The sequence below is a fragment of the Heterodontus francisci genome, chromosome 5 (assembly GCF_036365525.1).
Source record: "Heterodontus francisci isolate sHetFra1 chromosome 5, sHetFra1.hap1, whole genome shotgun sequence".
Classification (NCBI taxonomy): domain Eukaryota; kingdom Metazoa; phylum Chordata; class Chondrichthyes; order Heterodontiformes; family Heterodontidae; genus Heterodontus; species Heterodontus francisci.
The window spans coordinates 16371182-16394081 of NC_090375.1; the positions used below are offsets into that span (position 1 = coordinate 16371182).

The window sequence follows — 22900 nt, forward strand, 5'->3', positions numbered from 1 at the left end:
CCACCATCTACAAGGCACAAGTCAGGAGTGCAATGGAATTCCTTCCACTTGCCTGGATGAGTACAGCTCCAACACTCAAGAAGCTCAACATCGTCTAAGGCAGAGCAGCCCACTTGATTGGCACCCCATCCATCACCTTCAACATTCACTCCCTCCACCACTAGCGCACAGTAGCAGTAGTCTGGACCATAGCAACTCGACAAGGCTTTTTTGATAACACCTTACAAATCTGCGACCTCTACCATGTAGAGGACCAGGTCAGCAGGCACATGGGAACGCCACCACCTGCAGCTAAATAGAATGGCCAAGGTATCAATTCAGCATTCACGCTCATGCATTGTAATTCAGAGTAATTATTCTCCCTCCTCACCATATACAAAAATAAGATCTGTTCTTCCCTTCAAGGGAGTGCAACGAAGATTCACTAGACTGATTCCTGGGATTGCATAGACCAAGTCCTCAAAGTTTAGATGAATGAGGGGCAATCTCATTAAAACACAACAAATTCCTAAGGGACTTGATAGGATAGATGGTGAGATGTCGTTTCCCCTAATTGGGGAGCCTAGAACTAAAGCTCACAGTCTCAAGATAAGGGGTCGGCCATTTAGGACTGAGCGGAGGAGACATTTCTTCACTCAGATGGTTGTGAACCATTGGAATTCTGTACCCCAGAGAGCTGTCAATGCTCAGTTGTTGAGTATATTCAAGACTGAGATCAACAGATTTTGTGGATACTAAGAAAATCAAGGGATAGAGGTCAGGCAGGAAAGTGGCGTTAAGGTAGAAGATGAATCATTTTGAATGGTGGATCAGGCTCAAGGGGTTAATGGCATACTGCTGCTCCTATTCTGTTCTTATACTTCTACTGCTTATAAAACATATACAAACACAAGATCTATACTCACACTGCTTGTAAACATCGTTAACAGAGTTGAAGTCATTGATGTCTGCCAGCAAAACAGTTGTTTTTACAACTATAAAGTAAATTTAAAAAAAAACACTTCAGTAAGTGCTCAAAGTTAAATCTGATGATGCAAAAGCTATGACATTAACAACTACTAAGTCAACAGGTCAAAAAGTTTTACGCATTTTTCTTTAAAATTCCTATCCCGCCAAAGCATGGTTTCAGCAATATTCTTTGCTGCATTGTGGAGTAAATTCAGCAAAGAGTACATCACTCCATGAACTACATTTTTTAAATTAAACTAAAATAAGAACAAAAAATTCCAGAAGCACACTTAGCAGTTCAGGCAGCATCTAAGGAGAGAGAAACCGAGTTAATGTTTAAGAACAAAGAACAAAGAAAATTACAGCACAGGAACAGGCCCTTCGGCCCTCCAAGCCTGCGCCGATCCAGATCCTCTATCTAAACATGTCGCCTATTTTCTAAGGGTCTGTATCTCTTTACTTAATGCCCATTCATGTATCTGTCTAGATACATCTTAAAAGACGCTATCGTGCCCACGTCTACCACCTCCGCTGGCAACACGTTCCAGGCACCCACCACCCTCTGTGTAAAGAACTTTCCACGCATATCCCCCCTAAACTTTTCCCCTCTCACTTTGAACTAGTGACCCCTAGTAATTGAATCCCCCACTCTGGGAAAAAGCTTCTTGCTATCCAACCTGTCTATACCTCTCATGATTTTGTACACCTCAATCAGGTCCCCCCTCAACCTCCGTCTTTCTAATGAAAATAATCCTAATCTACTCAACCTCTCAAGATCAATGACCCCTCAGTTCTGATTGAAAGGTCATCCGCCTGAAATGTTAACTCTAGTTTCTCTTCCCACAGATACTGCCCGTTTCCAGCATGTTCCATTTTTATTTCAGGATTTCTAGTATCCATAGTATTTTGCTTACATTTTAAAATTTAAAAAAAACGTTCCAGTTCTTGCTGAAAGAATACTTGACAATATTCCTTAGTAAACACAAATCATTTAACTCTTGGTTTTTTTTCCTCTCTACTTTGGTGGTCTTAATTTATAATTTTTTAAAAAAAATCTCGCCCATTGTCAGCTATGTGTGGTAAAGGGAGGAATGCCACATTTTAGCCTCGTACCATTATCGTAGTTACAGTTTGCAGCTTTGAGGATCTCTCCCATATTGATGAGTGCCTGCCAAAAAGAACAGAACAAATTAGTTCAGATATTCTTGCTAAAATTGTGCATGCCAACCCCTACTCCCTCCCATTGAAAACATATAAAAATTCAAACAAAGCATTGGGGTTCATTTCCAGAAGAACTGAAAAGGAGAGAAGTTACATTAAACTTGCTTAGACAGTGTTTGGAGTACTGTGTACAGTTCTGGTCTCCATATTAAAAAGGATAATCGAGGCACTGAAGAAAAACAAAATTACTAGCACTATACCAGAAATTAGAGTTTATACACATCAGGAAAGATTGAACAGATTGGGGCTCTCTTTCCTGGAAAAAAGACTGAGGTGAGCTGAGAGAAGTCATTAAGATTATGAAAGAGTTTGATGGTAAATGTAGAGAAAATGTTTTAATTTATGGGGGGGGGGGGGGGGGGGGAAAAGACGAGAACTAGGGGCCATAAATACAAGATAGTCAATAATAAATCCAATAGGGAATTCAGGAGAAGCTTTATCATCAAGAGTGGTTAGAATATAGAACTCACTACTACTTGGAGTAGTTGAGGCAAAACGCATAGATGCATTCAAGGGGAAGCTAGATGAGGGAGAAAGGAATAGAAGGAAATGTTCTATGGTTAGATGAAAAGTGGTAGGAGGAGGCTCACGTATTTAATTTACTAACATGTAGCTAGTCCCTGTTTGCTCCATTGGACAACCAAAAGGAAGAGGAATCACATTTTCCATATCTACCCAATAGTAACAAACGATTCTTCCCATTGGTACCAGTACCTGCTCGGAGTCAGAAGGTTCTGGGTTCAAGTCTCACTCCAGGGACTTTAGCACAAAATCTAGGCTGACACTCCAGTCCAACACTGAGGGAAGCCCCATCTGACCCTCAAGTGGACGTAAAAGATCGCCTGGTGCTATTTTCATAAGCAGAGGAATTATCCTAGTGTCCTGGTCAATTTTTGTTCCTTAAATCAACATTAAAACAGATTATCTGGTCATTATCACATTACTGTTTGTGGGAGCTTGCTGTGTTCATTTGGCTGCTGTGTTTCCTGCATTACAACAGTGACTGCACTTCAAAAATACTTCATTGGCTGTAAAGTGCTTTGAGATGTCCTGAGGTAGTGAAGGGTGCTATATAAATGCAAATCTCTCTTATTTAGACAGTTGAACAATGAACATGAATTATTTAGACAATGAACATATTCCTTGTCTGCAGAAAATTATCTGTCCAATGGCAATAGGAAGAAACATTTGTATTTCTGCATAATAAATTTGTCATATCTGGTTACTGACCCACTCTAGAGGCTTGCTACCCAACCCGATCCCGACGGGACTGACAACATGTGTCAGGCCCATCTTCCGGGGCCGGCTTTCAGGCTCGGGTCGGACCAGACACACACAGTAAGTGCTCACGGTAAGTATTAAAAAAAAACCTACCGGAGCTGGGAGGCCAGGATGAAATTGAGTCTGCACAGTGAGCGAGTGACGTCACTATGACGTCATTGTGCATGCGCTGCAGCTTCCTACAGGTTCGGTGTCAGGAAGGTAAGTAAAGAGATGGTCGGGTCAGGGTCGGGTCGAGTAATGGCGGGTTCGGGTCGGGCTTGGGGCAAAATTGGAGGGACTTGGGCCGGGCCGGGTCGGGTCAGGGTCGGGTTCTTTTTTCCCACCTAAAGCAAACCTCTAACCCACTCTCCACAGGAAACAGTTTCTCCTTGTTGCTTTAACAAAACCCCTACTTAATTTAAATACCTCCATTAGGGCTCTCTGAACATTCTACCCCAAGGACATCAGTTCCAGCTCCTCCAATCTCCCAACGTCACTGAAGTCCCTCATTTCCGGTTATCAACCTGGTTAACCTCTTCTGTATGCTCTCCAAGGCCTCCACCTCCTTCCCAAAATAGTGCCCAGATTTGTACGCAATACTCCAGCTGAGACCTAACCAGTGATTTGCAAAGGTTTAACATAAGAAATTGGAGCAGGAGTAGACTATACAGCCCCATGAGCCTGCTCTGCCATTCGTACAATCATGATCATCTTCCTCAACTCCACTTTCCTTCCTGCTCCCTGTATCTCCCTATACCTGACCCGAACTTGCTGAATATATTCAACAATAGAGCATCCACAACTCTCTGGGATAGAGAAGTCTAAAGATTCACAACAATGTGCGAAGAAATTTCTCATCTCAGTTCTAAATGGTCCACCCCTTATCCTGAGATTGAGCCCCCAAGTCCTAGATTCCCCAGTCAGGGAAAACAACCTCAGGGCTGAATTTGCGCCACGGAGATGGGAAACAGGAGCTGGGTCTGTTTTTGGGTCAGAATCCCACTTCCTGTGGGAAACTAATTAAAGTTCAGATTTTCACAAGAGTGAGCCCTAAATTAATAAGACGACAGGCTTCTTAGTCCACTTAGAGCCAGTGGGGGCAGGATCGGAGGGTGGATCAGATGTAGTGTGGGACTCTGCCAGGATAGTGAGTGCACATGTGCAGGAAACTCTTTTAGTGGTCACAGACCAGCTGGACATTGGGGGAAATGGAAGCACTTCCTGTTGATTGATCTTACTGGCCAGTCGCTGGGTGCCTTGATGGTCACATAGGTATAATCAATGATGCTCTGCAGCTGGGGGAAATCCAGTGATGGAGGTGAAACTCATTGCCCTCCGTCTCTGCGAAGCTGTGTCCGGCATCAAATGAGTGTGCTGTCCAGTTCCGGCAAAAAGGACATCAGTGACCTGCAAGATCTATCGTTCTGCAGCTTGCTGCGATATGCCACCAATATCAGCAGATAATCTTTGAAAGGAGCCAGAAGCGAAGTAGTTCAAGGCCATGGTAACTTGATGTTACTGGCAAGATGTGGTGACCAATGCTGCGAGGAGGTCGGCAACGAGGACACAGATGTCTGTGACCATCTGCCTGGAGAGTGGGCCTCCTGCATCACTGGTTCTTGGTCATCTCCAGATAGCTCTGTCTTCAGCGGTCAATCTGGTGTTGAGATTTTGGCCTCTGTTGCCTTCCTGTCCCTCTTTCTCCTCCCATGCCCGTGCCCAAAATCTGGCAGTCGTGCCCCCAATGCCAGTTGCAGCCTTCATTTTAGACAGGTGGCCATTCTATTGTGGTTGACAGCTTTGCCCTCTGCTCTTCTGCCCCCACAATTCCGGCAAGGGGAGACAACAACCCTGTTTGATGCCCAAGCACTGTGCCCATTCTCCCTGCCACTTGCAAAATGCCAGGGGCACCTATTTACCAAGTGCAGAGACCCCCTTTGCCCCTTTTATGGGGCCAATGTGATGCCCAATGTGGCAACCTTGACTGGTTCTCCATTGTATACCCGTCTCCCCTCAGCTGTTCCAGAAACACTCAGCTTCTAAAACCAGTTCGCCCCTTTAAATATTCCACCACCCCCTTCAAGATGCTCTGAATGAGCTTCTTAACTAGCTTAATTGGCCTCAATTTGGAGAAGAGCAGGATCCCTGTCCCACCCTCCCCCCGCCCTGGTGATTATTGCCAGCACCGAGATCGGTGCCTTGAAATTGACATGTCAACCAGTGCTAGTATTTTCAGCATACCCCCCCAACCCCGCTCTCATCTTCGAGGGAGATCCAAAAAATTTAGCCCTCAGTATCCACCCTGTCAAGCCCCTTCAGAATCTTGCCTGTTTCAATGAGATCTCTCATTCTTCTAAACTCGAGAACAAACAGCTAATTTACTCAGCCCATCATCCCAGGAACCAATCTAGTGTGCCTTTGCTGCACAGCCTCCTACGCATATATATTTTAAAATATGGAGACCACTCGAGATGAAGCCCAGTACAAATGTAGAAAAAGTTCCTTATTCTTGTACTCCAATCCCCTTGCAATAAAAGGCCAAAACACAGTTTGCCTTCCCAATTGCTGGCTGTACCTGAAAGCTAACTTTGCGTTCCTTGTACAAGTACACCTAAGTCTCTTTGAACATCAATACTTAAGGTTCACGCTTTTAAAAAAAAATTGTTTTTCTATTTTTCTATTCTTGCAGCAAGCCACTAGTTACAGCCTGCCAACTTGAAAATGCCCCATTTATCCTTACTGTCTGCTTCCTGTCCATTAACAAATCCCCCTTTCTTTTTACTCGTTCCATGAGATATGAGCCATGCTGGCCAGGCCAGCATTTGTTGCCCATTCCTAAATGCCCTTGAGAAGGTGGTGGTGAGCTGCCTTCTTGAACCGCTGCAGTCCTTCTGGTGCGGATACACCCACAATGCTGTGAGGAAGGGAGTTCCAGGATTTTGATCCAGCCACAGTGAAGGAACGGTGATATATTTCCAAGTCAGGATGGCGTGTAGCTTGGAGGGGAACTTGCAGGTGGTGGTGTTCCCATGCTTCTGCTGCTTTTGTCCTTCTAAATGGAAGAGGTCACGGGTTTGGAAGATGCTGTCTAAGGAGTCTTGGTGAGTTACTGCAGTGCATCTTGGGAGATGGCACACATTGCTGCCACTGCGCATTGATGGTGGAGGTAGTGAATGTTTGTAGATGGTGAATGGGGTGCCATTCAAGCCGGCTGCTTTGTCCTGGATGGTGTTGATCTTCTTGTGCGTTGTTGAAGCTGCACCCATCCAGGCAAGTGGACAGTATTCCATCACACTCCTGACTTGTGCCTCATAGATGGTGGACAGGCTTTGGGGAGTCAGCAGCTAGGTTACCTGCCGCAGAATTCCCAGCCTCTGACCTGTTCTAGTAGCCACAGTATTTATGTGGTTGGTCCAATTCAGTTTCTGTCAATGGTAACCCCCAGGATGTTGATAGTGGGGGATTCAGCGATGGTAATGCCATTGAATGTCAAGGAGAAATGGTTGGATTCTCTCTCTTGTTGAAGATGATCATTGCCTGGCATTTGTGTGGCACGAATGTTACTTGCCAATAATCAGCCCAAGCCTGAATGCCATCTTGCTGCATTTGGGCACGGACTGCTTTAGTATCTGAGCAATTGTGAACTGTATTGAACACCGTGCAGTCATCAGCAAACATCCCACTTCTGACCTTCTGATGGAGGGAAGGTCATTGATAAAGCAGCTGAAACTGGTTGGGCCCAGGACACTAACTACCCTGAGGCACTCTTTCAGTGATGTCCCGGGGCGGAGATGATTGGCTCTAAGAACCACAAACATCTTCCTTTGTGCTAGATATGACTCCAACTAGTGGAGTGTTTTCCCCGATTCCCAGTGATTTCAACTTGGTTAGAACTCCTTGATGCCACACGCAATTAAATGCAGCCTTGGTATCAAGGCCAATCACTCTCACCTTATCCCGAGATCAGTTCTTTTGCCCAAGTTTGGACTAAGGCTGTAATGAGGTCAGGAGCAGAGTGGCCCTGGCAGAACCCAAACTGAGCACCAGCACCATGTGAATATATTATCCCAACTCCATGAACCCTCATCTTGCACGAATGCATTTTGGAAATCCAATATCTGTTGGCTCCCCTTTATCTACCCTACCAATAACATCCTAAAAATAAAGCATGACTTTATTTTTGTATTCAATATTCTTATTTACAAAACCAAGTATTTCATATGCTTTCTTACTCACCCTATCAACTTGCCCTGCCATTTTCAAGATTTTGTGAATATGCAACCCCAGGTCCCACAGCTGTTGCACCACACTCAAAGTAGCACCATTTAGATTATACTGTGGCTCCATGTTGTTCCTCCCTAAGTGCATCACTTTGCACTTACCCACATTAAATTGCATTTGCCATATGTCTACCCATTTCATCAGTCTTTATGTCCTCCTGAAGTCTGCTACTAACCTCCTCACTATTTACTACAGTGCCAAGTTTTGCCTCCTCCATGTTGATCACCACTTGGAGAAAGCACGGAGGGTGGCAAGGGCACAGGATGTACTCTGGGTGGGGGACGTCAATGTCCATCAGCAAGAGTGGCTCAGTAGCACCACTACTGACCGAGCTAGCTGGGTCCTAACGGACATAGCTGCTAGATTGGGTCTGCAGCAGGGAGTGAGGGAAAAATATACTTGACCTCGTCCTCACCAATCAGCCTGCCGCAGATTGGTAGGAGTGACCACCGCACAGACCATGTGGAGATAATGTCCCATCTTCACATTGCGAATACCCTCCATCGTGCTGTGTGGCACTACAACCGTGCTAAATGGAATAGATTTCGAACAGATCTAGCAATGCAAAACTGCGCATCCATGAGGCGCTGTGGGCCATCAGCAGCAGCAGACTTGTACTCAGCCACAATCTGTAACCTCATGGCCCCGCATATCCCCCACTCCACCATTACCATCAAGCCAGGAGACCAACCCTGGTTCAATGAAGAGTGCAGGAGGGCATGACGGGAGCAGCACCAGGCATACCTCAAAATGAGGTGTTAACCTGGTGAAGCTACAACCCAGGACTACTTGCGTACCAAACAGCGTAAGCAGCATGCAACAGACAGAGCTAAGCAATCCCACAACCAACGGATCAGATCAAAGCTCTGCAGTCCTGCCACATCCAGTCATGAATGGTGGAGGACAATTAAACAACTAACTGGAAGAGGTGGCTCCACAAATATTCCCATCCTCAATGATGGGGAAGGCCAGCACAGCAGTGCAAAAGATAAGGCTGAAGCATTTGCAACAATCTTCAGATACAAGTGCCGAATGGATGATCCATCTCGGCCTCCTCCCGAGGCCCCCAGCATCACAGATGACAGTCTTCAGCCAATTTGATTCACTCCATGTGATATCAAGAAACGAATGAAGGCATTAGATACTGCAAAGGCTATGGGCCGTGATAACATTCCAGCAATAGTACTGAAGACCTGTGCTCCAGATTTAGCCACGCCCCTAGCCAAGTTGTTCCAGTACAGCTACAACACTGACATCTACCTGACAATGTGGAAAATTGTCCAAGTATGTCCTGAACACAAAAAGCAGGATAAGTCCAACCCGGCCAATTACCAACCCATCAATCTCCTCTCGATCATCAATAAAGTGATGGAAGGTGTCGTCGACAGTACTATCAAATGGCAGTTGCTTAGCAATAACCTGCTCAGTGACGCTCAGTTTGGGTTCCGCTAGTGCCACTCAGCTCCTGATCTCATTACAGCCTTTGCTCAAACACAGACAGAAGAGCTGAACTCAAGAGTGAGGTGAGAGCGGCTGCCCTTGACATCAAGGCAACATTTGACTGAGTATAGCATCAAGGAGCCCTAGCAAAACTGGAGTCAATGGGAATAAAGGGGAAAGCTCTCCGCTGGTTAGAGTCATACCTAGCGCAAAGAAAGATGGCTGTGGTTGTTGGAGGTCTATCATCGCAGCTCCAAAACACCACTGCAGGAGTTCCTCCGGGTGGTGTCCTAGGCGCAACCGTCTTCACCTGCTTCATCAATGACCTTCCTTCAATCATAAGGTCAGTTCGCTGATGATTGCACAATGTTCAGCACCATTTGCAACTCCTCAGATATTGAAGCAGTCCGTGTAGAAATGCAGCAAGACCTGGACAATATCCAGGCGTGGGCTGATGTGTGGCGCGAATGTTTCTTGCCACCTACCTGCCAGACAATTACCATCTCCAACAAGAGAGAACCTAACCATCTCCCCTTGACATTCAACTGCATTACCATCGCTGAATCCCCCACTATCAATGTCCTGGGGTTTACCATTCCCAGAAACTGAACTGGAGTAGACATATAAACACCGTGGCTACAAGAGCAGGTCAGAGGCTAGGAATCTTGTGGCGAGTAACTTACCTCCTGACTCCCCAAAGCCTGTCCACCATCTACAAGGCATAAGTCAGGAGCGCGATGAAATACTCTCCACTTGCCTCGAGGGGTGCAGCTCCAACAACACTCAAGAAGCTCGACACCATCCAAGACAAAGCAGCCTGCTTGATTGGCACCCATCCACAAACATTCACTCCCTCCACCACCGACGCACAGAGGCAGCAGTATGTACCATCTACAAGTTGCACTGCAACAATGCACCAAGGCTCTTTAGACAGCACCTTCCAAACCTGCAAGCTCTAGCACCTAGAAGGACAAAGGCAGCAGATGCATGGGAACACCACCAGCTGCAAGTTTCCCCTCTAAACCACACACCAACCTGACTTGGAACTATATCGCCGTTCCTTCACTGTTGCAGGGTCAAATTCCTGGAACTCCCTTCCGAACACATCTTGTATACCTACCCCACATGGACTGCAGCGGTTCAAGAAGGTAGCTCAACATCTTCTCCAGGACAACTGGGGATGGGCAATAAATGCTGTCCTAGCCAGCGACGCCCACATCCCAGGAACAAAAAAAAAAATCATTTGCAACTTTGAAATTATACTCTCTATACCCAAATAAACGAGAAAAAGTAAAGAAATGAGTCCCAATACCAATCCTGGGAGACTCCACTGCATACTTCTCTCCAGTGTGAAAAACATCCATCCACCACTACTCTCTGCTGTCCTTTTAAATACCACATGCTTCTATTTTCTGAATAAGGTGGTACTTTATCACATAAGGTGCAGTCGAAAGATTTTCAAAGAATCATCAATTTATGGAGCGAATATTGGCACCATGGCTGCAGTGTGTACCATGCACAAGACTTCAACAATTCAAGAAGGCTCCTTCGACAAGGACTCCCAAACCTTCAACCTCTACCACCAAGAAGAACAAGGGGAGATGAATGCACCTCCAAGTCACACACTATCCTGACGTAGACATATTCCTTCATTGCCACTGTTCTGCACAAATTTACTTGGAACCTTATAATCTGTTAATAAAAATTTTCCCCACTCATTGCAAATCATTTAAATAACTACAGCTTTCTAAAGTGAAGATGAATTCATGTTAAAGTCTTGGATTGCAAAATATTTTGCAATTAAAGTACAGACTGCGTGCCCAAACTTGCAAATATCTTTCACAGACTAGGTCATAGATCATAGGATTCATGAAGTATGCCCACATTAGTGTGCATTGACAATTTTCATCACGTATCAATGCTTCATGAAACATGAAAACAATTATCAGTTTCCATCAAACCTAGCCTGGCAGGTCCTGTCAAAAAAAAAAGTGATTCTCTCTAAACGGATTAGTTGTGTTCTAGATATTGGAATAGGATACCAGTGGTTTACAGAGAATAACCCACATGTATCCTTGTCAACAGAACTCACTTACACTTGGGAGCATCTGTGAACTATGTTGTAATTGCAATAAACTACTTTCAACTGCCAATAGTTTAGCTGAGACTCACACATGCAATAAAGATGCAATTGTACCACTTTTGACGAAAGAGGATTAAGGACTGCGGCAAGAGAAGAGTGGTAAAGATTACAATGAGTATTAGATCTACACATTATCAATGGCGGATGATTATTAAAGTACTGCCAACATGGCCTGGTAACTGAGCAATCGCAAGGACAGATGTTTCAGATTATTATTGTTCCAGGAAGCGTTCAAGTCTACATCTACAGAAATTAGTACTTGGCTCATCTATTGTCTGTATGAAGCAAAGAGCAGCACTGTGAACGTGAACCTTTTGATTGAGAAACCCAGTCAAGAAACGAGGCCAGTGGCGAAAGGACGAGATGTAGATTAAAGAAAGTGGTTAAGTCAAGAAGTAGAGGTACACAATTAAAACCAATAAATTTCTGAAAAAGTAAAAAGAGTGAGGGAAGTGAGATGCTCACAGTATTAAAGTTCTGGGAATGACTGCACAATAAAGAGCCATCAGAGCAATACATAGAGTATACATAAGACACTAGTTCAGCACCAGCTGGAATATTGTGTCAGTACTGGGCACCATACTTTAAGAATGAAGTGAAGGCTTTGGAGAGGGTCCAGAAGAAATTTGCTGGAATGGGATGAGGGGATTAGTTACGTGGATAGTGTCATGGTCCTGTGTGTTTTTTTTTACTCTCCTTCGGAAATACTGTGGTGCGCCTTTAAGGCTGTAAAAGATTAGTACATCTTTAAGGCAACAAGCTCCAGAATCTGTGAGCCAAAGTGCATTCTGGTTGCCAAGCAATAACCATACAGAGAGAAAACAGAACTTCAATGTATCCGTTTTGACTTCTGAAAACTGGATGGCAAAAAACTGGTTTGTTCAGTTGACAGACTGTTCCAGCACGTGAAGGAAGGAGAGCTCTCTAATTTAATTTAAATCCTGTTAGCTTCTCTCTCAAAACTCTAAAAATCTTCAAGCCAAATTAATTCCTTAAAGAAATAAGAAAAAAAAAGGCTTTTATTCTTTCACAACAAATTATTGATCTGCTGTGTTCATCGCTAGAAAAATAGAGTTTAAGACTACAACTGCCGAACTGAACTGCTGAACTCATATTTCTGGAAGGACTCTTTTCTCATCGGACCTTGGAAGACTGCAAGTGAACTTTGACTGTGTTGTATTAGAAGACTGTTCGTTGGGAGTGTAAGATTTTTCTTTTTCTATTTTGCAGTGAGCTAATTTAAAACTGAGTATATGTATGCGAATGCGGGAGTTAGATTTTTTAAATATGAAGTTATAAAGGTCTTTAGATATTAGTTTATGTCAATAGCGTTTAAGATTTGTTTTAGTTTTTTTAATAAATGGTTAATTTGTGGATATCTAAAGATACCTGGTTTGGTTCACTTCATTCAGGGGTTACTAGATTGTTTCAATTCGGCTGCTGCTTTCTTTGATTTGGAAAGCTTAAACGAAATATGATGCGAACTGTGGAGCGACGGGACTGAATTGATAGTGCATTGCTCCCACCGCAATCAGAATCATATATTTGGACTGGGGGCTTTGTCCTGAGCGGTCGTAACAATAGTTTGGAGTAGCTAGGGTTGTTCTCTTTAGAGCAGGAAAAGGTAAAAGTAGATAGAGGTGTTTAAAATAATGAAGGGTTCAGATAGAGTAAATAAAGAGACATAATTTCCTATGGCTGATGGGTCAATGACTAGAGGCACAGATTTTAAGGTGATCGGCAAAAGGACCAGAGGCGACGTGAGGGAAAACTTTTTATGGAATCAGCAGTTAGGATTTAGAATGCACTGCCTGATAGGGTGGATATACAGATTCAATACTCAAAAGGGAATTGGATAAATACATGAAGGAGAAAAAAAACTAAGACGAGAGGAAAAGAGCAGGGGGTGGGGGGAAAGAGTGGAACTAAATGGATTGTTCTTCAAAAGAGCCGGCACAAGCTCAATAAAACACTACAGCAAGACCATTGAGCCTATGATTCTATGATGCAAAAGGTACAGTTCGGAATTGGCCAGAATTTTGTTGTTAATGAAGCTAAGACACTACCTGCTTGGTTTCCTGTGCTGTTCCTCCAGTCACAAGCTGTCCAGTTGCAGGATCCATCCCCAGCTGCCCAGAAATATACATGGTTCGATCCACCACCACAGCTTGGCTGTAAAATGAAATTACCAACTCATAGTCATACAGCACACCTCAGAGATATAGTCAATAGAAGCTTTCATGAGCATTTAACAGTCCACTAACATTAATTTTAGGCAATTCGATAGTTAGGGAACAGACAGGCATTTCTGTTGCTGTAGAAATGACTCCAGGATGGTATGTTGCCATCCTGGTGCCAGGATCAAGGATGTCATACAACGGCTACAAACATATGAAATAGGAGCAATAGTAGGCCACTCAGCCCCTCGAGCCAGTTCAATAAGATCATGGCTGTTTTGATTGCAACCTCGACTCCACATTCCCGCCTACCCACCAATAACCTTTCAGCCCCTTGCTTATCAAGAATCTATCTACCACTGCCTTAAAAATATTCAAAGACTCTGCTTCCACTGCCTTTTGAAGAAGAGAGTTCCAAAGACTCACGACCCTCTGGTAGAAAATATTTCTCATCTCTGTCTTAAAGGACGACCCCTAGTTCTAGATTCTCCCACAGGAGGGAACATCCTTTCCACATCCACCCTGTCAAGACCCCTCAGAATCTTATACGTTTCAATCAAGTCACCTCTTACTCTTCTGAACTCCAGAAAATACAAGCCTAGCCTGTCCAACCTTTCCTCATAAGACAACCCACCCAGTCGAGGTATTGGTCTAGTAAACCTTCTTGAACTGCTTCCAATGCATTTACATCCTTCCTTAAATAAGGAGACCAATACTGCGCACAGTACTCCAGATGTCGTCTCACCAATGCCCTGTACAACTGAAGCATAACTTCCCTACTTTTCCTTTTTGCGATTCATGCACTAGGACATCCAGATCCCTCTGCATCTCAGAGCTCTGCAATCTCCCACCATTTAGATAATGTTTCTTTTTTATTCTTCCTGCCAAAATGGATAATTTCGCACTTGCCCACATTATACTCCATTTGCCAGATTTTTGACAACTCACTTAACCTATATACATCCCTTTGCAACTTCCTTATGTCCTCTTCACAACTTACCTTCCTATCTATCTTCGAGACATCAGCAAATTTAGCAACCATACTTTTGGTCCCTTCATCCAAGTCATTTGTATAAATTGTAAAACTTGAGGCCCCAGCACTAATCCCTATGGCACACCACTCATTACATCTTGCCAACCAGAAAATAACCCATTTATGTATAGTCTGTTTCCTGTTAGTTAGCCAATCTTCTATCTATGTCAATATGTTACCCCCTACACCATGAGCTTTTATTTTCAACAATAATCTTTGATCTGGCACCTTATCAAATGCCTTCCGGAAATCTAAGTACAGTACATCCACTGCTTCCCTTTATCAAAATCACATGCTACTTCTTCAAAGAACTCCAATAAATTGGTTAAACATGATTTCTCTTTTGCAAAACCATGTTGCCTAGTCTGATTACCTTGAATTTTTTTTTTTTTTTAAGTGCCCTGCTATCACATCTTTCATGATAGCTCCTAACATTTTCCCACGACCGATGTTAAGCTAACTGGCCTGTAGTTTCCAGCTTTCTGTCTCCCTCCCTTTTTGAATAAAGGAGTTACACTGGCTATTTTCCAATCTAATGGAACCTTCCCCAAATCTAGGGAATTTGGATAATTAAAACCAAAAAAACACATCAACTATCTCACTAGCTACTTCTCTTAAGACGAAGTCCTTCAGGATCCGGGGATTTGTCAGACCACAGCTCCAACAATTTGCTCAGTGTCACTTCCCTGGTGGTGTAATTTTCTTGAGTTCCTCCCTCCCTTCCATTTCCTGATTTACAGCTATTTCTGGAATATTACATATCTCCTCTATGGTGAAGACTGATGCAAAATACCTGCAAGGGAATTCAGATAGGAGAAAAACAAAGCTGGTTATGGGAAGTAGAAAAGCTGTGAATGAAAGTTGAAAGCAACAGAAACAAATGCCAGAAGCAACCAGGGTCAAAATACAGAAAAGTATCAAAAATGCAGAATTAAAAACACTATCTGAATGAATGCAGCATTCACAACAAGGTAGATGAATTGATGGCATAAGTAGAAGTAAATGGGTATCTTTTAAATGCCATTACGGAGACCTGGCTGCAGGTCATACAGTCATAGAGTTATACAGCACAGAAACAGGCCCTTCGGCCTATCGTGTCTGTGCCAGCCATCAAGCACCTAACTATTCTAGTCCCTTTTTCCAGCACTTGACCCGTAGCCTTGTATGCTATGTCGTTTCAAGTGCTCATCTAAATACTTCTTAAATGTTGTGAGGGTTCCTGCCTCTACCACCCCTTCAGGCAGTGTGTTCCAGATTCCAAACACCCTCTGGGTGAAAATTCTTTTCCTCAAATCCCCTCTAAACCTCCTGCCCCTTACCTTAAATCTATGCCCCCTGGTTATTGACCCCTCCAGTAAGGGAAAAAGTCTCTCCCTATCTAACCTATCAATGCCCCTCAATTTTGTATACCTCAATCATGTCCCCCCTCATCCTTCTCTGTTCTAAGGAAAACAACCCTAGCCTTTTCAGTCTCTCTTCATAGCTGAAACGTTCCAGCCCAGGCAACACCCTGGTGAATCTCCTCTGCACCCTCTCCAATGCAATCATATCCTTCCTATAGCGTGGTGACCAAAACTGTACACAATACGCCAGTTGTGGCCTAACTAACATTTTACACAGCTCCATCATAACTGCCCTACTCTTATATTCTATGCCTCAGCTAATAAAGGCAAGTATCCCGTATGCCTAACCATCTTATCTACCTGTGCTGCTGCCTTCAGTGATCTATGGACAAATACATCAAGGTCCCTCTCACCTTCTGTACTTCCTAGAGTCCTACCATCTCTTGCCTTGTTAGTCCTCCCAAAATACATCATCTCACACTTCTCAGCATTAAATTCCATTTGCCATAGCTCTGCCCATCTTACCAGCCCACCTATATCATCCTGTAATCTAAGGCTTTCCTCCTCACTGTTTACGACACCACCAATTTTCGTGTCATCTGCAAACTTACTGATCATACCTCCGATATTCATGTCTAAATCATTAATGTACACTACAAACAGCAAGTGTCCCAGCACCGATCCCTGTGGTACACCACTGGTCACAGGCTTCCACTCGCAAAAACAACCCTCGACCATTACCCTCGGTTTCCTGCCACCAAGCCAATTTTGGATCCAAATTCCCAAATTGCCCTGCATCCCATGGGCTCTTACCTGCTTAACCAATCTCCCATGCGGGACCTTATCAAAAGCCTTACTGAAGTCCATGTAGACTACATCAACTGCTTTACCCTCATCTACACATCTAGTCACCTCCTCAAAAAATTCAATCAAGTTAGTTAGACGCGATCTCCCCTTAACAAAGCCGTGCTGACTACCCATGATTATTCCCTGCCTCTCGAAGTGGAGATTAATCCTGTCCCTCAGAATTTTTCCCAATAATTTCCCTACCACTGATGTTAGACTCACTGGCCTGTAAATACCTGGTCCATCCCTGCTACCCTTCTTGAATAATGGTACCACATTCGCTGTCCTCCAGTCCTCTGGCACCTCTCCCGTGGTCAGAGAGGATCTGAAAATTTGTGTCAGAGCCCCTGCTATCACCTCCCTTGCCTCACACAACAGCTTGGGATTCATCTCATCTGGGCCTGGGGATTTATCCACTTTTATGCCCGCTAAAACATTTAATACTTCCTCCCTTTCAAAGTTAATACGTTCAAGTATATCGCAATCCCCCTCCCTGATGTCTACACCTACATCGTCATTCACCACAGTGAACACAGATGAAAAGTAGTCATTTAAAACCTCAGCCATGTCCTCCGGCTCCATACACAGATGGCCACTTTGGTCCCTAGTGGGCTCTACTCTTTCCCTGGTTATCCTCTTGCCCTTAATATACTTATAAAACGCCTTAGGATTTTCCTTTATATTGATCGCCAATGTTTTTTCATGTCCCCTCTTCGCTCTCCTAATTACTTTTTTTTTTAAGTACCCCCCCCTACACTTTCTATACTCCTCTAATACCTCCAGTGTTTGTCCTTTTCCATAACTACTTTAAATCTTAGAGGTATAGTATCGATCCCCAAAATGGTCCCCCACTGATACTTCTACCACTAGTCCAGCTTCATTCCCTAGGATTAGGTCCCGTACTGCCCCTTCTCTTATAGGGCTTTCTACATACTGGCTCAAAAAGTTCTCCTGTATGCATTTTTAAGAATTCCTCCTCCTTTAAGCCTTTTGCACTAAGGCTATCCCAGTTAATATTAGGTAAGTTGAAATCCCCTATTATTACCCTGTTATTTTTACAGCTCTCCGAGATTTGCCGACATAGCTGTTCATCTATCTCTCCCTGTTTTTTTTTATTCATTCATGGGATGTGGGCAACGCTGGCCAGGCCAGGCCAGCATTTATTGCCCATCCCTAATTGCCCTTGAGAAGGTGGTGGTGAGCTGCCTTCTTGAACTGCTGCAGTTCATTTGGGGTAGGTACACCCACAGTGCTGTTGGGAAGGGAGTTCCAGGATTTTGACCCAGCGACAGTGAAGGAACGGCGATATAGTTCCAAGTCAGGATGGTGTGTGACTTGGCGGGGAACTTGCCGGTGGTGATGTTCCAATGTATTTGCTCCCACTTATCAGCCCAAGCCTGGATATTGTCCACGTCTTGCTGCATTTTTACTCAGACTGCTTCAGTATGTGCTGAACATTGTGCAATCGTCAGCGAACATTCCCACTTCTGACCATACGATTGCAGGAAGGTCATTGATGAAGCAGCTGAAGATGGTTGGGCCTAGGACACTACCCTGAGGAACTCCTGCAGTGATGTCCTGGAGCTCAGATGATTGACCTCCAACAACCACAACCATCTTCCTTTGCACTCGGTATGACCCCAACAGAGTGTTTTCCCTCTGATTCCCATTGACTCCAGTTTTGCCAGGGCTCCTTGATGCCATACTCAGTCAAATGCTGCCTTGATATCAAGGGCAGTCACTCTCACCTCACCTCTTGAGTTCAGCTCTTTAGTCCATGTTTGGACCAAGGCTGTAATGAGGTCAGGAGCTGAGCGGCCCTGGCGGAACCCAAACTGAGCGTCACTGAGCAGGTTATTGCTAAGCAAGTGCCGCTTGATAGCACTGTTGATGACACCTTCCATCACTTTACTGATGATAGAGAGTAGGCTGATGGGGCAGTAATTGGCCGGGCTGGAATTGTCCTACTTTTTGTGTTCAGGACATACCTGGGCAATTTTCCACATTGCAAGGTAAATGCCAGTGTCATAGCTATACTGGAACAGCTTGGCTCGTGGTGCGGCAAGTTCTGGAGCACAGGTCTTCAGTACTATTGCCGGAATATTGTCAGGACCCAGAGCCTTTGCAGTATCCAGTGCCTTCAGTCATTTCTTGATATCACATGGAGTGAATCGAATTGGCTGAAGTCTGGCATCTGTAATGCTGGGGACTTCAGGAGGGGGCCGAGATGGATCATCAACTCGGGACTTCTGGCTGAAGATTGTTGCAAATGCTTCTGCCTTATCTTTCGCACTGATGTGCTGGGCTCCCCCATCATTGAGGATGGGGATATTTGTGGAGCCATCTCCTCCAGTTAGTTGTTTAATTGTCCGCCACCATTCACGTCTGGATGTGGCAGGACTGCAGAGTTTAGATCTGATCCATTGGTTATGGGATCACTTAGCTCTGTCTATTGTATGCTGCTTATGCAGTTTGGCATGCAAGTAGTCCTGGGTTGTAGCTTCACCAGATTGACACCTCTTTTTGAGCTATGCCTGATGCTGCTCCTGGCATGCCCTCCTGCACTCTTCATTGAACCAGGGTTGGTCTCCTGGCTTGATGGTAATGGTAGAGTGGGGGGGATATGTCGGGCCATGAGGTTACAGATTGTGGTTGAGTACAATTCTGCTGCTGCTGATGGCCCACAGTGCCTCATGGATGCGCAGTTTTGCATTGCTAGATCTGTTTGAAATCTATCCCATTTAGCACGGTGACAGTGCCACACAACACGATGGATGGTATCCTCAGTGTGAAGGCAGGACTTCATCTCCAAGGACTGTGCGGTGGTCACTCCTACCAATACAGTCATGGATAGAAGCATCTGTGGCAGGTAGATTAGTGAGGACAAGGTCAAGTATGTTTTTCCCTTGTGTTGGTTCCCCCACCGCCTGCTGCAGACCCAGTCTAGCAGCTATGTCCTTTAGTGCTCGGTCAGTAGTGGTACTACCGAGCCACTCTTGGTGATGGACATTGAAGTCCCCCACCCAGAGTACATTTTGTGCCCTTGCCATCCTCAGTGCTTTCTCCAAGTGGTGTTCAACTTGGAGGAGTACTGATTCATCAGCTGAGGGAGGGCGGCAGGTGGTAATCGATAGAAGGTTACCTTGCCCATGTTTGACCTGATGCCATGAGACTTCATGGGGCCCTGAGTTAATGTTGAGGACTCCCAGGGCAACTCCCTCCCTACTGTATACCACTGTGCCACCACCTCTGCTGGGTCTGTCCTGCCGGTGGGACAGGACAGACCCAGGGATAGTGATTGCAGTGTCTGGGACATTGTAAGGTATGATTCCATGAGCATGGCTATGTCAGGCTGTTGCTTGACTAGTCTGTGGGACAGCTGTCCCAACTTTGGCACAAGCCCCCAGATGTTAATAAGGAGGACTTTGCAGGATCGACAGGGCTGGGTTTGCCGTTGTCGTTTCCGGTACCTAGGTCGATGCCGGGTGGTCCCTCTGGTTTTATTCCTTTTTATTGACTTTGTAGTGATTAGGTAAAACTGAGTGGCTTGCTAGGCCATTTCAGAGGGCATGTAAGAGTCAACCACATTGCTGTGGGTCTGGAGTCACATGTAGGCCAAACCAGGTAAGGACAGCAGATTTCTTTCCCTAAAGGACATTAGTGAACCAGATGGGTTTTTACAACAATCGACAATGGTTTTATGGCCACCATAGACTTGCTTTTAATTCCAGATTTTTATTAATTAAATTCAAATTCCGCCTTCTGCTGTGGTGGGATTCAAACCCATGTCCCCAGAGAAATACCCTGGGTCTCTGGGTTACTAGTCCAGTGATAATACCACTATGCCACCGCCTCCCCCTGGAAAATTGCCCAGTATGTCCTGTACACAAAAAGCAGAACAAGTCCAACCCAGCCAATTACAGCCCCACCAGTCTACTCTCGATCATCAGTAAAGTGATTAGAATTAGAATATTACAGCGCAGTTCAGGCCCTTCGGCCCCTGATGTTGCGCCGACCTGTGAAACCATCTGACCTACACTATTCCATTTTCATCCATATGTCTATCCAATGACCACTTAAATGCCCTTAAAGTTGGCGAGTCTACTACTGCTGCAGGCAGGGCGTTCCACGCCCCTACTACTCTCTGAGTAAAGAAACTACCTCTGACATCTGTCCTATATCTATCACCCCTCAACTTAAAGCTATGTCCTCTCGTGTTTGCCATCACCATCCGAGGAAAAAGACTCTCACTATCCACCCTATCTAACCCTCTGATTATCTTATATGTCTCTATTAAGTCACCTGTCCTCCCCCTTCTCTCCAACGAAAACAACCTCAAGTCCCTCAGCCTTTCCTCGTAAGACCTTCCCTCCATACCAGGCAACATCCTAGTAAATCTCCTCTGCACCCTTTCCAAAGCTTCCACATCCTTCCTATAATGCGGTGACCAGAACTGCACGCAATACTCCAGGTGCGGTCTCACCAGAGTTTTGTACAGCTGCAGCATGACCTCGTGGCTCCGAAACTCGATCCCCCTACTTCTTAACAGCCCTATTAACCTGGGTAGCAACCTTCAGGGATTTATGTACCTGGACACGAAGATCTCGCTGTTCATCTACACTACCAAGAATCTTCCCATTAGCCCAGTACTCTGCATTCCTGTTACTCCTTCCAAAGTGAATCACCTCACACTTTTCCGCATTAAACTCCATTTGCCATCTCTCAGCCCAGCTCTGCAGCCTATCTATGTCCCTCTGTACCCTACAACATCCTTCGGCACTATCCACAACTCCACCGACCTTAGTGTCATCCTCAAATTTACTAACCCACCCTTCTACACCCTCTTCCAGGTCATTTATAAAAATGACAAACAGCAGTGGCCCCAAAACAGATCCTTGCGGTACACCACTAGTAACTAAACTCCAGGATGAACATTTGCCATCAATCACCACCCTCTGTCTTCTTTCAGCTAGCCAATTTCTGATCCAAAGCTCTAAATCACCTTCAACCCCATACTTCCGTATTTTCTGCAATAGCCTACCGTGGGGAACCTTATCAAACGCCTTACTGAAATCCATATACACCACATCCACTGCTTTACCCTCATCCACCTGTTTGGTCACCTTCTCGAAAAACTCAATAAGGTTTGTGAGGCACGACCTACCCTTCACAAAACCGTGCTGACTATCGCTAATGAACTTATTCTTTTCTAGATGATTATAAATCCTGTCTCTTATAACCTTTTCCAACATTTTACCCACAACCGAAGTAAGGCTCACAGGTCTATAATTACCAGGGCTGTCTCTACTCCCCTTCTTGAACAAGGGGACAACATTTGCTATCCTCCAGTCTTCCGGCACTATTCCTGTCGACAATGACGAAGGTGTCGACAGTGCCATCAAGCAGCAGTTGCTGAGCAATAACCTGCTCAGTGACATCCAGTTTGGGTTCCATTAGAACCACTTAGCTCCTGACCCCATTACAGCCTTGGTCCAAACATTGACAAAAGAGCTGAACTCGAGGCGAGAGTGACTGCCTTTGACATCAAGGCAGCATTTGACCGAGTATGGCATCAAGGAGCCCTAGCAAAACTGGAACAATGGGATTCGGGGAAAACACTCTGCTGGTTGGAGTCCATCCTAACGCAAAGGAAGATGGTTGTGGTTGTAGGAGTTCGATCATCCCAGCTCCAGGACATCACTGCAGGAATTCCTCAGGGTAGTGTCCTAGGCCCAACCATCTTCAGTTGCTTCATCAATGACCTTGCGTCAATCATAAGGTCAGAAGTGGGGATGTTCGCTGATGATTGCACAGTGTTCAGCACCATTCGCGACTCCTCAAATACTGAAGCAGTCTGTGTAGAAATGCAGCAAGACCTGGACAATATCCAGGCTTGGGCTCATAAGTGGCAAGTAACATTTGAGCCACACAAGTGCCAGGCAATCATCTACACTCAAGAAGCTCGACACCATCCAGAACAAAGCAGCCAGCTTGATTGGCACCCTATCCACAAACATTCACTCCCTTCACCACCGATGCACAGTGGCAGCAGTGTGTACTATCTACACGATGCACTGCAGCAACACATCAAAGCTCCTTAGTCAGCACCTTCCAAATTCGCAACCTTGCCTATCTAGAAGGCCAAGGGCAGCAGATGCATGGGAACACCACCACCTGCAAGTTCCCGTCCAAGTCACACACCATC

At 44.9% G+C, this 22900-nt stretch overlaps 1 protein-coding gene across 2 annotated transcripts in view; it reads right to left on the minus strand.

Annotated features, from left to right (window-relative positions):
• Nucleotides 1-22900, minus strand: part of rida (reactive intermediate imine deaminase A homolog) — a 62266-nt gene that overhangs the window by 14179 nt on the left and 25187 nt on the right. For both annotated transcript variants that reach the window (XM_068031149.1, XM_068031150.1), the window contains exons 2-4: nucleotides 13363-13468; nucleotides 2062-2116; nucleotides 906-974 (exon numbers count right to left, since the gene is read on the minus strand). In XM_068031149.1, coding sequence (XP_067887250.1) covers nucleotides 906-974; nucleotides 2062-2116; nucleotides 13363-13468 — 230 coding nt within the window. The remainder of the gene's footprint in view (nucleotides 1-905; nucleotides 975-2061; nucleotides 2117-13362; nucleotides 13469-22900) is intronic.